Source organism: Athene noctua, chromosome 7 (genome assembly GCF_965140245.1).
Source record: "Athene noctua chromosome 7, bAthNoc1.hap1.1, whole genome shotgun sequence".
Classification (NCBI taxonomy): Eukaryota; Metazoa; Chordata; class Aves; order Strigiformes; family Strigidae; genus Athene; species Athene noctua.
In genome coordinates this window covers 6,543,529-6,556,926 of record NC_134043.1, presented here as the reverse complement: position 1 = coordinate 6,556,926, position 13,398 = coordinate 6,543,529, and the positions used below count along the sequence as shown (strand labels likewise).

General features: G+C 40.0%; 1 protein-coding gene across 1 annotated transcript in view; it reads right to left on the bottom strand.

Moving 5' to 3' along the window:
* Positions 1-13,398, bottom strand: part of LOC141962534 (von Willebrand factor D and EGF domain-containing protein-like) — a 185,895-nt gene that overhangs the window by 118,566 nt on the left and 53,931 nt on the right. The window contains exons 5-7 of the mRNA XM_074910812.1: positions 5,491-5,580; positions 4,080-4,215; positions 35-252 (exon numbers count right to left, since the gene is read on the bottom strand). Of these exons, the coding sequence (XP_074766913.1) occupies positions 35-252; positions 4,080-4,215; positions 5,491-5,580 (444 nt within the window). The remainder of the gene's footprint in view (positions 1-34; positions 253-4,079; positions 4,216-5,490; positions 5,581-13,398) is intronic.

The following is a 13,398-nucleotide window of genomic DNA, read 5'->3' as shown; positions in this document are numbered from 1 at the left end:
TTGACACTTTTCCCAAATTAATTTAGGAACTGACCTTCACATCCTTGGGTGTGTAAGCCCTCCAAAGCAAATCCTGCCATCCGACTGGCTCGGCTCTGATGCGGCTGATGCGGTTCCCATCCTGAGCAAAGTCTGTGACGGCTGTCACTGTCAGCGTGGCTGCTGCACAGCTGCTTCCCGAGCAGGGCGCCCGCAGCAGATCCACCTGGCACGCTGAAAGAGCGATGTTTGGGGGCCCCGGTAATTGGCTATCTAAAATGAACACGAACACCGAGTCTGACAAGAGTTATCCAAACAGTTGCCCGTACCCTGTTTACCGTACAACACAAATGTTTCACATTCCAGGACACACATGCCTTGAAACCAGATGGGTTTTGCATGAAGACAGTTGTGACTGACTCAACCTGGCAACCCTCTGCACATTTTACTATCCTTTTTTTTTTTTTTTTTTTTTTTTTCCTCCTGGCAGTAGACAGTTTACTAAAACTCAGTGGTGCTTTTCTTTCCACAGGGGCTAATATTTCTGGAATGACAGTCTTATCTTTATAGGTCCATGCCCAGGGAATGAAGATGAGTAGTTCTCATGACAAAGAAAGAGATGATTCTGTGTTTCTGAAAAACATTTATGTTTCATGACCTTTATTATAAGGAGGTATCTGCTGGGAGTTATTTCATGTAAAATAAACAGATTTTTTGATCTGGGAAAGGAGGGTTCTTGAGTCAGTTTTTAGTGAACTTTGGATCCACAACAGGAGGACAAATGCAGTAGATTTGTATTTTTGTCTTAACTAGATTATGGTGCTTTACTTACCAACTTTTAAAGCAAAGGTAGTTTTATTTCTATCTTTCACAGAGGCATTGTGAGGCTAAATTCACTAAAAGAAGGTGGAAAATTAATAAGCTATGATGGTAATGGCTATACAAGTATGTGTGATGGGTAGGGAAGTGATCGGTGGTGACAAAATCAATATGGCAATGGAAACCCAAGACATCCCTGCAGCTCTGCCTCTGCACATCATATCTTTCCTAAAGGGAGCTCTTCTAGCAGCAAGACTCCTAGTGTCTTGGGTCCTGATTTCTCTTGGGTCCTGACCTTTCATGATGAAGTCTCAGGTAAATGACAAACCTGGATTTTTGTTTCCATAGAGGTGTTTTTATTTACAAACACTGAATTATCATAGAATGGTTTGGGTTGGAAGGGACCTTAAAGCTCATCCAGTCCCACCCCCCTGCCATGGGCAGGGCCACCTTCCACTAGCCCAGGTTGCCCAAAGCCCCGTCCAACCTGGCCTTGGACACTGCCAGGGAGGGGGCAGCCACAGTTGCTCTGGGAAACCTGTGCCAGGGCCTCACCACCCTCACAGGGAAGAATTTCTTCCTTCCTGCTATTATGTTAGCATTTGGCTCTGAGCCATCTGGTCTGCATTTTACATAGTGTCTATGGGCTCTTCAAGAAGTCACCCAACCCTCCATGAATTCTTTGGTGGTTAAAAGATGAAATCATGGCCAGTCAGAATCTCCTGATGATTTCAGGACAGCCAGTATTTGTGCCGAGTGTTAAGTTTTCTGTCCCAGACCATTAATTATCAGCTGAAAAGAACGAAGTTCTAGAAATGGTGGCAATGTAATTAATCCTATATTAAAATAAGTGATTTTCATATAATTTTTCCCATTGTAGAATTGCTTAATAATTTATAAGAGATGACATTCAAGTATTTTAAGATGGTATTTCTAACACAATCAAATAATCAATGTTTTATTCCTTATGGAAAAGACTCATAAAATATAATTTAAATTAACCCTGTAGTGTTCTGTAGGAACTGAACTAAAAGCCTACAAACATTAATAGCATATTATCACTCATATCAAATCCTGAAAGGCTGCCTCCCATCTTATAGAAAAGTCCTGGCTTATTTTCAAGGTTTTCTTGATTCAATTAAATTGGAGGTTTCCATGAGGAATAGTTATTGCCATTACAGCCCCATGAGCTGTGCTCACAACCCAGAACAAAAGTTTAAAATCAAAGAAAATCATCTTGTCAAAATAGTAATGATAAACTTAACAGAAGCTGAACTCCAGTGGCTCTGCTGTGCTTTGGCATTCATTATGATATTGTCTGAACTCGGAGAGATATTTCTGTGCTTGTAATTAGCTTTCTTATCACTTATTCCCTACATAATTAGCACAACACTGTTGTCATACGGATTCAGCCAGACAAGGAGCTTGTCAGTTAATTATTTCGGTATAAACGAATCTCAGCTAAAATTGTTTTTATTTTCAATTCATAGCACCGTGGCTGACACTATGTTTTTCAGAAGTCCACAGTGTTCCTTCAGATAAACTAAAGGACCCTAAAGACAATAAACGCACAAAACAACCATGTGGTTATGCAAACACCCATCAGCAGTTACTCAACCTTCAGCATATATAGATATCTCAGCTGATCATAAACGGCCTGTGTCAGTCAAGGAAATAGCCTCAGGATGAATCAGTCAAGGGCTAGAGCTGGTTATTAGTTTAAGATGCAGAAATGAGTTGATTAAAACTTACGGAAATTTTCCACTCCAGTGACAACTTCCTTCAAAGATTGGTTAATTGGTCGAGCTGTGCCTCCATGGCACCTCTTGGCACCACACATCAAGCCCACTGACAGCTTGAAAATAAAGCTGCTTCTGCAAGTCTTGCCTCTCCTCTTTCTTCCAGTCAAATGCACATTGTGGGACTGGAGAAGACCCTGGCAAGGGGTCAGCCTCAGTTTCAGTCCAATCTATTGAACTCAGGCTCCCCTGTTTGAGAGCTCCTGGACCATGCATTCGTTGTCAGTGAGATTTTGAAAGGCTTTACTGATGCCTAAGAAAATGCGAGTTAAAAAAAAATGACCTTGAGAGTCTACGTGTCTAATTCTCATTTGATCTTCCTAAATGGTAGGTGTACAACTTACTTGGAGTCTGTGGGGACATCCCACCACACACCATCCTGCGCTCTTAGCTACCTCAGTATCTAAGAAAATCTGTTCCCATGAGCTCAGCGGATGTTCGACTGATGGACTGGCAGAGACTCTAAGCCAAGAGCAATATGTAGAACAGAGCAGCACTGAGCCATGGAGAAATGCAAAGTACTCCACGTATGAGAGCCAACACAGCTGCTGGAACCATAAGGTGCCGTTCAGTTTAAGAACATTGTGTTATGATACCAGTTGAATTATTTTTTGCTTCTGTCTAAGCACTTGGCTGATGATGGGGAGAGAAAGGAGAGGGAAATATCACGACCTATCTGGGTTTTACCAATATTTTTTCAAGCTCGCTTTTTGTGGGTAGAGAAACTGTGGCTGTAACCCTTCTCTAAACATTTTTCTCATTGAGTCACTTATGGAAGACAAATAACTGTCTTGTTAGAAAAACATCTGGGTGTTTTATTTAGTGCAAATGTAAAGCATATATATATATATATATATATATATATATGTCCCCCTTGGTTAGTCATGATATTCCACCAGATTAACCTGAGGAAAGCATTTACTGATTAAAAGGGCAAGAATTTTCTAAGTGACATTGTCAATGTTTTCAAGTAAAAAAAAATACATTTAGAAAGAGAATAATATATAAGTATAGGAATGATTTTTTTTTCTTCTCTATTATATTAGACAAAATCTGTAAGCCAGCAAAAGAAAGAAAAAAGGTTTCAGTACACATTTACTGAATAATAAATCTGCAGGTGAGCTTCTTATTGATAATTAATGAAATTATTCTACCTAAAACCATTGCTGCTACAAAAACTTAAAATGGAATTTTATACTCCTGGAATTTAAAATAAGTTCTTCTGCTCATAGTTATTTCATCCATAAATCTCAGCAGACTACCATTCAGGTTATTGCTAGTCAGATTTTTTTTTTTCTTAAAAACTTGCATGATATTATCATCTATTTTATTTTGCAAACAAATATATGGCCTGGTTTGTTGATTTTTTGGCTTCTGCCCTTTGTTGTTATCTACATCTTACAATTTAGATTAGAATCATTGTAACATAAATACAGGAAAAAGTAACCACATTGATTTGATGTCGAAATGTAACGCTCTTACCCAAATCCTCAGTACTTAGCTGCAAAGTAATTCTACAGGAGTCATCATGCCCAGGACAGGCAATGGGTATAGTGCTCAGAATGGTCAAAACATGCTCTTTGCCATCCTCTGCAACTTGTAGTGATTCTGGTGAAAACTGGAAATAAGAAAATAGTTTTTAGATCATTTTGACAGATTAATTAGACAATACTGTTATTTATTAAATTTTGAGTGTTTTAATTATGAAAAGACAAAATTTCTTGTAAAATAATAATAATCTTTGCAATAGTGCTCATAATAATAATAATCTTTGTAATAATGATCTTCAAATATATAAGGTGAAATTGGGTTTAAAATACTTTTAACATTCTTAGCAATTAAGAAATTGTTTACTGTTGTCATATATAGTGTCTAATTGGTTCTCATCTCCTAAACTCAAACCACATTTTTATTAAGTCGAAAATAACATGATACTATATAATTCATTAATTTTTAATATCCCTGGTTAAAAGGAGCTCTTATACCAATGGACTATGAGAAATATCATGGCCTAAAGTATAGCGTTACCTCATGGTCATGGACTCTATGTTTGTACTTTACCCCAAAGTGCAAATTGAGTGCAATTTTTGCCCAATTCCTCTTCCCTCCTATGGCAGGAAGAAGGATTTCTTCATACATAGTATATTAGAACTTCAGTGGCTCATGCTCCAGGGAGCGAGCTCAGGTTGTGCCATGTCTGTCTGTCTGTTCTCCTGGGGCAAGAGCAGAAACAGCACCCAGGGCTACTCAGAAATGGGAATTTCCATTCCCTGGGAAATTTTGACACTTCCAAAGAAGCCAACACTCTTCTTCAAATGCCACATAGAATGGGCTGATAGATTTTTCAAACATGTGGAAGCATGACACTTAGATACTCAAAAGATCTCAAAATCTCCTGGACTGCCAGACTGACAGTCTAACCCTCGAGAGGGATTAGACCTGTTTTTTGCACTCAATGTGAATATATCTCCAGCAATTTGATTTTTGTAGTGTTTGACCATAAAATGCTGGTTAAGAATTCATTTTTGTCTTCACTTTGTTCTGGTTTGGTTATAAAAAGATTCTGCATCCTTGTAGGTGTGTTGTCCCATTATACATAAGCACCAGGGTACTTTGGGTTGTATTTACTAGAAGATGTAGTTTTGCATATTCTTTACAGTGCATTAGTGTCAACACCTGCACTCGGTGCTGATGGGTGCTTCGGGGCATTTTACAAACATACTGAAAGCCATATAATTTATTAAGACATTTTCTCATAGTGAACATAAAAGTAGCACTGATTATGATGATCAGGGCTTATGTTTCTGTGTCTTGTTTTTCAGAGCATGTCAGATAATGTACAAATATTCCCTAGAGATATGCCAAGTCAGTAAATCTGGGTCGTTGGCATTACCTTAATCCCAGCATAGAAACCTTTGCTCTCTTCAGGCAATGACTGCTGCTCAGGAATGTCCCTTGTAAAAGCAGTGACACTGCAAAAGACCTGTAATAAATACAACAGCATACGCTGTAGCTTTTTTTGAAGAAAATTCATATAATTATGCATCTTCCTGTTGATCAGAGTTGCTAAGCTTTTTTACTACTGTTGAAACATATATTGGGGGTTTAGGCTTTAAAAATGTTTATGCATAAATCTGGAGATTTGGAAGAATTTTTGATGCATTTAATAAGCAAACATGGCTTCTGTCTCAATAATTAACAACACTGAATGCTTACGATGTGTTTTCTTCTGCGGTTTATCAAGCACCTTGGTTACTGATATTAACTCATTTTAATTAGGGAGAATTACATTGTTCATAGATGTTCCTGTCAGGATTAGCCCTTGGGATCCCAGACTTCAGTCTGTCCACTGGATCAAATATCCCCTCTCTGTACAATGTTTGTAAGTGTTTTTTTTTTTTTTTATTTAAATTAGTTTGACAGTCATCTGGTCTCAGAGACTGCGTCAGCAATATAAGAAGCTCCTTTTTTTTTTTTTTTTTCTTATTGCATTATAAAAGATGATGCAGATGTGCCTTCAGGGTAAAAAAAAAAAAAAAAAAAAAAGAATAAAAATTCCCCCAAAACAAAAAAATTCACCAAACTCAATGTACCAGGCCATTTATGCTTTATTCCTAGCACAGTCACGCAACCTTTATCTCTGCTGAGCCTGCATACCATCTGCCATCTTAATGTTTCATTGGTTTCAGAAAACCCAAACTGCTAACATCATTTCTAGGATCATAAGATTAAACTACAGAAATTTTCCTTAAAGCAAACGACAATAGGCTCTGAAACTGTAGTTCTGATATATTTTTTTTTAATTTATTTTAGTCTCTTCTCGGAAAGGGAATAACAGATTGTAACATACTAAATCAATTCCAAATAGTCAGATGGCGTATTTATAGCAACTGCCTTTTTTAAGCCTCAAGTAACCCATGAGGAGGAATCGGATCAATCTAATTTATTTTCCGTTGTGATAAACTCCTTTTGATGGATTTTCCAGCACCACCCACCAGCCATGCTGCTCTTGCTAGTTCTCACCTGCCCGCTCAGGCACAACCCTCATGACCTGTGGCAGCAAAACAGGCTCAAACCCAGAATATTCCCATACTTATATGGTCAGGTGGGTGTACGTAGCATACCACTCTGGAATATTTCTTTTACCACTTGAAAAATCCCTCTTCATTACCATCAAGTCACGATTTTCCTCCAAACTGAAGAATTCTCTTTCCTAACTCATTTGCACACAGGGAAAAAGCCCCGCTGGCAATGGAGAGTCACTTTTACAGCTATGGGGAAAATCAAGTGTTTTCTGTGCTCTTCAGTGGATTATTTCCAGCCCAGCTCAGTCCCAGGTTTATATGCCTTTTAAGCTGTTTTTACTTCATAAATTTTCTCATTCTTTTGCTGACAGCTCCAGCCAGTTTGGCCCAGTGAAAATGGTGTTATTTGTTCCATTAACTAGATAGAAGCCTTGAGGTCCTACTGGGGGGAAAAAAAGACACGGGCCTTACAGAGACACTTTACAGTTAAAATTCCCCAGATACTTCATAGTTAGCAAGTTTGCCTCCAAAGAAGAACAAGTCGTTGTCTCCTCAAGGTAATAGACCCTCTTATAATTAGATATTTATTATCTCCAAGCATTCCCTAAAGGCTCATGTTCAACCTACAGAGTTTTCGAAACATTCTGCTGATGGGAAGGCAGAAGGCAAGCATTGATCTTTCTCCTGTTGCTTCTCCTACAGCTGCTACAGAGGGAGTCTGCAAAATCAGGATCTGACAAGGTGGTGACAACAGAGAAACAGTTCAGATAATATATATTCCCCCCTCTTGCAGAGCTCTCTGAGCAAATCGAACGCACCTGCATTGCAGATACAATATTTACATTTGCTGGGATGTTTGCACTTCTGATTTCAATTCTTTTCACCAAAAATGTTCACATGGAGACTTTCCTGTGAGCACCCCACGTGGAGCATCCCTGACAAGGAGGGAGATGTAGCGAGAGGCAGCAGGGCTGTGTATGAGGATGCCTGGCACCGACAGAGGCATCTCCCTGTGATCTTCCCCAGAGTGACATCCTGGGAAATGTCAGGACCCATCCTCATTCCTTGTGAGCACTGTATTTTCTGACATATATATTTTAGAGGCATGTTTTACTGATTAAGCACTGAACACTAACATAAAAAGTTACTCCTCAATGATACACTGAGATATTCTTAAACTATCCGTCCATTCCAGTTCTGTCTTCAGCACTTTTGGAGACTAGCACAAACTTTGTAAACTCGAAATGTATGGACAGACGTCACAAGTTTTATTTCTGTCTTTTATATCATTCCTCCCCTTGTAGTGCCTTTACTTTGTTAGGTGTACACTTCACTTCACAATCAACAGATATGTTCATCGGCTACTGAGCTACAGGTTGACAGTTTGTCACATAATTATTATGATAGTCACTCTGAGGAGGGTTTTTTTTGCCTTCAGCTAAATACTAGCTCTTTTTCTCCAGTTCAGTAATCAACTTTTTCTTTCTCTTCTTCCCCCCTTCCACATCATCTCAGGATGCAGCCTTTTTAAAGCAAAGAGATAAAAGCATCACTGACAGCAGTATGCTGATGGCCGTGACAGGTTAGGCAGTATTTTTCCATAAACTCATCGGATCTGTTACCAAAAAAACCAAATTCTATTTTTTCATCGTCCCTTTTAAAGGGACAGAATTGTAAGGATGTCCTCAGACAGGATGGCTGGATTGCTTCTGTGTGTGGGCTGCTTCCTTTCCCCCATAAACTGGCAGATATTCACGTAGGGCAGAAAAATACTTGTAGGCACAAAATTCTGATCGAAAAAGGCCCTGGTAGCTAAGAAGTTTCTCCTTTCCTGTGTGTTCTAGCAGATTTCCACCCTTACATAGACTCAGATTCCTTCCCATTTTGCGGTGAACCCCACGAGCAACATATTTAGCTAAAAGCAGAATTTAGTCATTAATTTGGTGAGGGTCAGGTAGCTCTGGGAAACAATTTGTGAGAATATTTAAATCCTAGGATCTGTTATCATCTCTGGCAAATTTTTCCCTAACAACTTGGATAACAATTTTAGTTTTTTTTCCCCAGAGCTCTCAGAATCCAAAGCTCCCCCAAATCAGTTGTTTAGATTTGTTTTGAGCATAAAAACCACCTCCAGTTTCACCCTTTTCTGTGCCCCTAATTACTTCTGAAAGGAGCATGGGGAATGTAGGCTGGGGCGTGGAGGGAGATGCTTGCCTGTGCATCCAGCATGGCCATGCCTCCAGTTTCATCAGCTTCTCCCAGCCATGCTCAGATAAGGGGTTGAGTTCCCAAACACCAAAGAGGAAATACCTGGTTTGTGATCAAAATCCATCCCTGATCATCAGTCGGATACCTGTGAAGGTTCCTAGGTTTGCCAGATAATTTTGGGAGCTCTCAGAAAGGCCAACCTCAGCCACATGCTTCTCAAAGCACTGGCAAAAATGGTGCCACCATCTGTCTAAACAGTGTCCCAGGAGCAATGGCACTTGTCCCCAGAATAGGGAGAGCTGGCAGATGGGACTACTGGGTTTGGGTCTGCCCTTCAGGACATGTTTTACCTAAGGAGTCACCAAAGAAAATAAGTAAATGCCCGTGAAGGCGCCTGGCTGCTGTCCCTGCTTCCTCTCCTAGTGCAGCCCATGGCCTGGGGGTGAGATGCTCCCTTGGGAAGGTCAGGACATGCATGCAGCTCACTGCTGGGAGGACCAACTGCCCATTTCCCATCCCTCCAGCAAGCACTTGAACTCTGTTATAGTACCAGAGGCCCCACAGCGACAACAGCAATGTTTTAAAATTGAAAAATTTCCTTTTACTGGTAGTGATCTCTCAAAGACTACATACAGCCAGGTACATCTCAGGAGGAGCTGAAAGTCTGGATTAAAATGTAGGTGGAGGCACTTTTCTGACCTGGACACCCCATCTCCTGGGAGATGTGGGAATTCAGGGATGCCGCTCCAGTCAGTAATTTATGTTGTCCACCCTTCGCATAAGGTACCGTTTAGGGATACCCACTTCTTCCCACTCACTGGGCAGGGAAGCCTGCATGCTGCTCGTAAGTGGCAGGTGCCTAAGCTGTGGGTGATTAACTCCATTAAGTTCAGGACTGGATCTACCCTCCTAGCTACGCCACCCATGTCAAAAGGCAGGCTGGGACTGCAAAGGTAAGAGTCACTGAGCCACACTCTTGGCTTGCAGGTGAAGGGTTGCGCAGGGAATCGATCATGCCAGGTGAAAGAGTGTCTCACAATGGCTATCAAGGCCTCTGAGCTGTCGTTGTCTGCTCTATTAAACGGTAATGGGCTGGGGTTAGAAAAGCCTCGAGGAGTCACTCTGCTGGGAGCTGGGGAGTGTGTGCAGGCAGGAGCTGTGGTTTACAGCCTTGATGAAAAGAGCAAAGGATGAGCAGAGCTGAAGGATGGCATTTCTAGGGAAGCCAGAGGAAAAAAAAAAAAAAAAAAGGTCTCATTAGCTCGAAGAAATGATCTGGCTGTAGGTATCTGCAGAAAGGGGCAGGAACAAAGTCTCTGGAAAGGCCTCCCAGAAGGGTTAGCAGGAAGAGGAAAGTAGGGAGAATCTGACTTTGAGTTAACTAATAAACTGGACCTTAAAGCTTTTGAACACAAATTGCTCCCCGTGATGGGCTGGTTGGTTGCAGAAGGGAGGGAGCTGATGCAGCAGCGTGACCTGACACTGCGGGAAGTCCAGCTCTAGTCACTTTGCTACTCGCTATATATAAAGAAGGCATCTCTTTCCAGTTGCCCGATGGCCAAAGAGTATGTGCAGGCTGACTGCAGGTCACTCATCTACTAAGGAAAAAAAATTTCCTAGGGTAGTAGCACGGTGTCTTATCAGCTGCAGAGTTTTGCTCACCATCTTTCTGACCCTTTCTGCTTTAAAATCTCTGTTCAAGTCTACCTAGAGGTCTGTTTCTGCAGGGATGCTCCTCATTTTCTACCTGAAGTTGGAGAAAAATTGTAAACTCAGGTGTGACCTACAAATAGGCAGGTCTTCCTATTTCTGTCATTGATTTTGTCAAGTCCAGTGGCTGGGATGGGTTTAGTATTTAAGCAGGGTGAAATTTCACTCCTCTTCCCTTGTGAGTGAAAATTAGTTATTTTATATGTTGAGGCACTAATTTACAGTCTTTTTGTTTGGGGCATATTCTTGTGGTGTTACAGAGTGCCACACAAAGCAGTCACTTCTAGTACACAACTCAGAAAGGCTGATTTTACTTAAACATTTTTATTTTACAATGCACATCACAGTTTATGTACGGTGACAATTGCTTCTCACCATATGAACTTTTGGATTGCTGTGCTGAGCAAAATCTACACGGTTTTCTTCTAAACACCTTTCTTTCTTAGCATAACTCATTACTCACAGTGTGCCGCTATAATTTATAGATGGCTGTGCCTCGAGGAATGAAATGACCTCTGTCACTATCACATAAATAAGGCTTAGGAATGCCAAGATTTTCATATCAGATGGAGTAGGCTTCTTTCAGTGTTTATATAGCAATAGTGGCATGTTATAGATTTATTTAAGGCTGCAATAGTTTTGTGAACATTATGCTGCCAACATTACTGTCTGAAATAACAAAATTGGAGTCCAAAGATGGGGGGAAAAAGCACACATGATGTCTATTAAAAAATAACTGGCTGTTTAGTCAATACAAGTTCAGAAATGTTGGCCGGTAAATCTCAAATCTTCTCTAAGGTTTGACTGTGTATTAAAATGTATCAATAGATATTCTATTATGTGACTAAGCTATTACCTGGAGACTTTTTGAAGGATAAAAAATGGCATCGATATCAATCACCTAAAAGGTGATTAAAAAAAAAAAACAACAAACCTTCTCGCTTGGTTGTAGTTTTTTTTTATCAAGGAATTAACAGAGAAGATGCTGATTTCAGGCTATAAAAGCACTGAGACCAAATTCGGGCTATGTGCGGGTAGATGAAGAGTAAGTTGAAAAAAGGAAGCAGTTTTCAAAACCCTGCAAATTGTGCATCCTGAAGGACAAATTCTTCCCTGAATGACACCCTTGTACCCTAGCAGTGCACAGCTGTGGGGATGTTACCACTGGGCTGTGCACAGAGAAAGGGAAAGAGAACTGGAAAGTGCCAGTGATTCATTGTCTTCTCTGTAATATGGCTTTTATCATTGGGGACCTGGCTCCCTTTAAAGCTGCCTGAGGAAAAAGCCTTCCGCCTGCATCCTTCATGGGCAGGTGGAAGTTACAAACTGCCTCTGTGCAGCAGAATTTGGTCCCTGGGGTTTGACTCTCCCTTTAGTGGCTTCACCTTTCCTTTGCGGTAATCCTACCAAGACTTACTAAATTGCTTCAGATTTATACCACTGGAGGTGAAAAGAGAGTCTGTCCCTTTGTGGCTCTTACTAGACACCCAAACCGCAATGGCAAACATGGTGAAATGCTTTTAAAAATCTTTATTATGTAAAACTGAATTCTCAGTTACAGCTGAGGCTTCATCACTTGGTTTTCACCAGTGATGATTTATGGATAGTTATAATTAGTCAAATAGGCCATGAAGACCTTTAAAAAAAATCTAGCAAGGAAGAGAACATTTTAGTCTCACTAAACCCACTGAATTAAACATGTAGTTTCAGCAGAGGACAAAGAAGGGCTTACTGAAAACTTAATATAATAAAAATGGTCTTATAAAGATTTGGTGATGCTACTAGTTAACAGAACTATATTTTCTCTGAATCCCTCAGGATTGTTAAAACTAGATTTCAAGTGATTGCAAGTGAAATTATTTTAATGAAAATATCTCTTCATAACACAAACTTGTCTTAAACTGGGGGAAATGCCTGCCTAATGCTAGGATAGGAGTGAGGGCAGCATCAGTCAGATTCTGAACTCAGGAAGCGTTCTTACAAGGAGAGATGAGAAAAAACTATCTAGATTGCGCTACTGTTACAAATGACTCATACTTTCAAGAACTGGAAAAAGCTTATTCACATTTCTTAAATATCTTAAATATCTCAAAGAAGAGCTGCAAAATGCCAAGACTATTTCCAACCTACTTTTAACACAAGGCCATTATCCCTGTTTATTCTTTCAGTTTGTTGTAGCATCACTAATGGCTCTCTGCCTATAAAAGTTATGAACCTAATTTAACTTTAAAAGTCTTCTTTCTGTACCATGAAAGGCCATGAATTCATACACAAGTCAATTTTTTCCGCCTCTTGTATCGGCTTCTGTTTTGTTGTTGTTGTTGAAACTAGATCTGTGTTGCTATGTAAGCCATCAAATATACTTCTTAAAGATTGTTTTGTAATGAACTCTATCCTTCAGTATGCTATTGAACCAAGAATTTGCAATCAGAGAGGCAGAACACTTCGAAAAAGACCATAAAATAAACCTCCCCCTATTTTAGAATGTACCGTCCTTCTTTTCTGTGAAAAGATGTTATTGTGTCTCTGGTGCATGGGTATAAAAATTACTGAGCGCATATAGCTGAGCCTGCCTCTACTACAAATTCTCACTGCTGCAAGATTCAGAAAGTACTAGGCAAAAATTGGCTCAGGCACATGTACCTACTACTCAAACCAACTTCATGGCACTCAAGCTGTAATGTAAGAGTAAACATTCAAGTTGTCTTTAGAAAACAGTAAAATGGATAGCTTCTGTGAACTCACTGCAATTCAGAAAAATGTTACAAATCCTGAATCTGGTAAATCCTGTTTAATAATCTGATGGCAAAACAGTGTCAGTATTTTTTTCTGCAGTGGTTGTAAGTGTAATGAGTGAG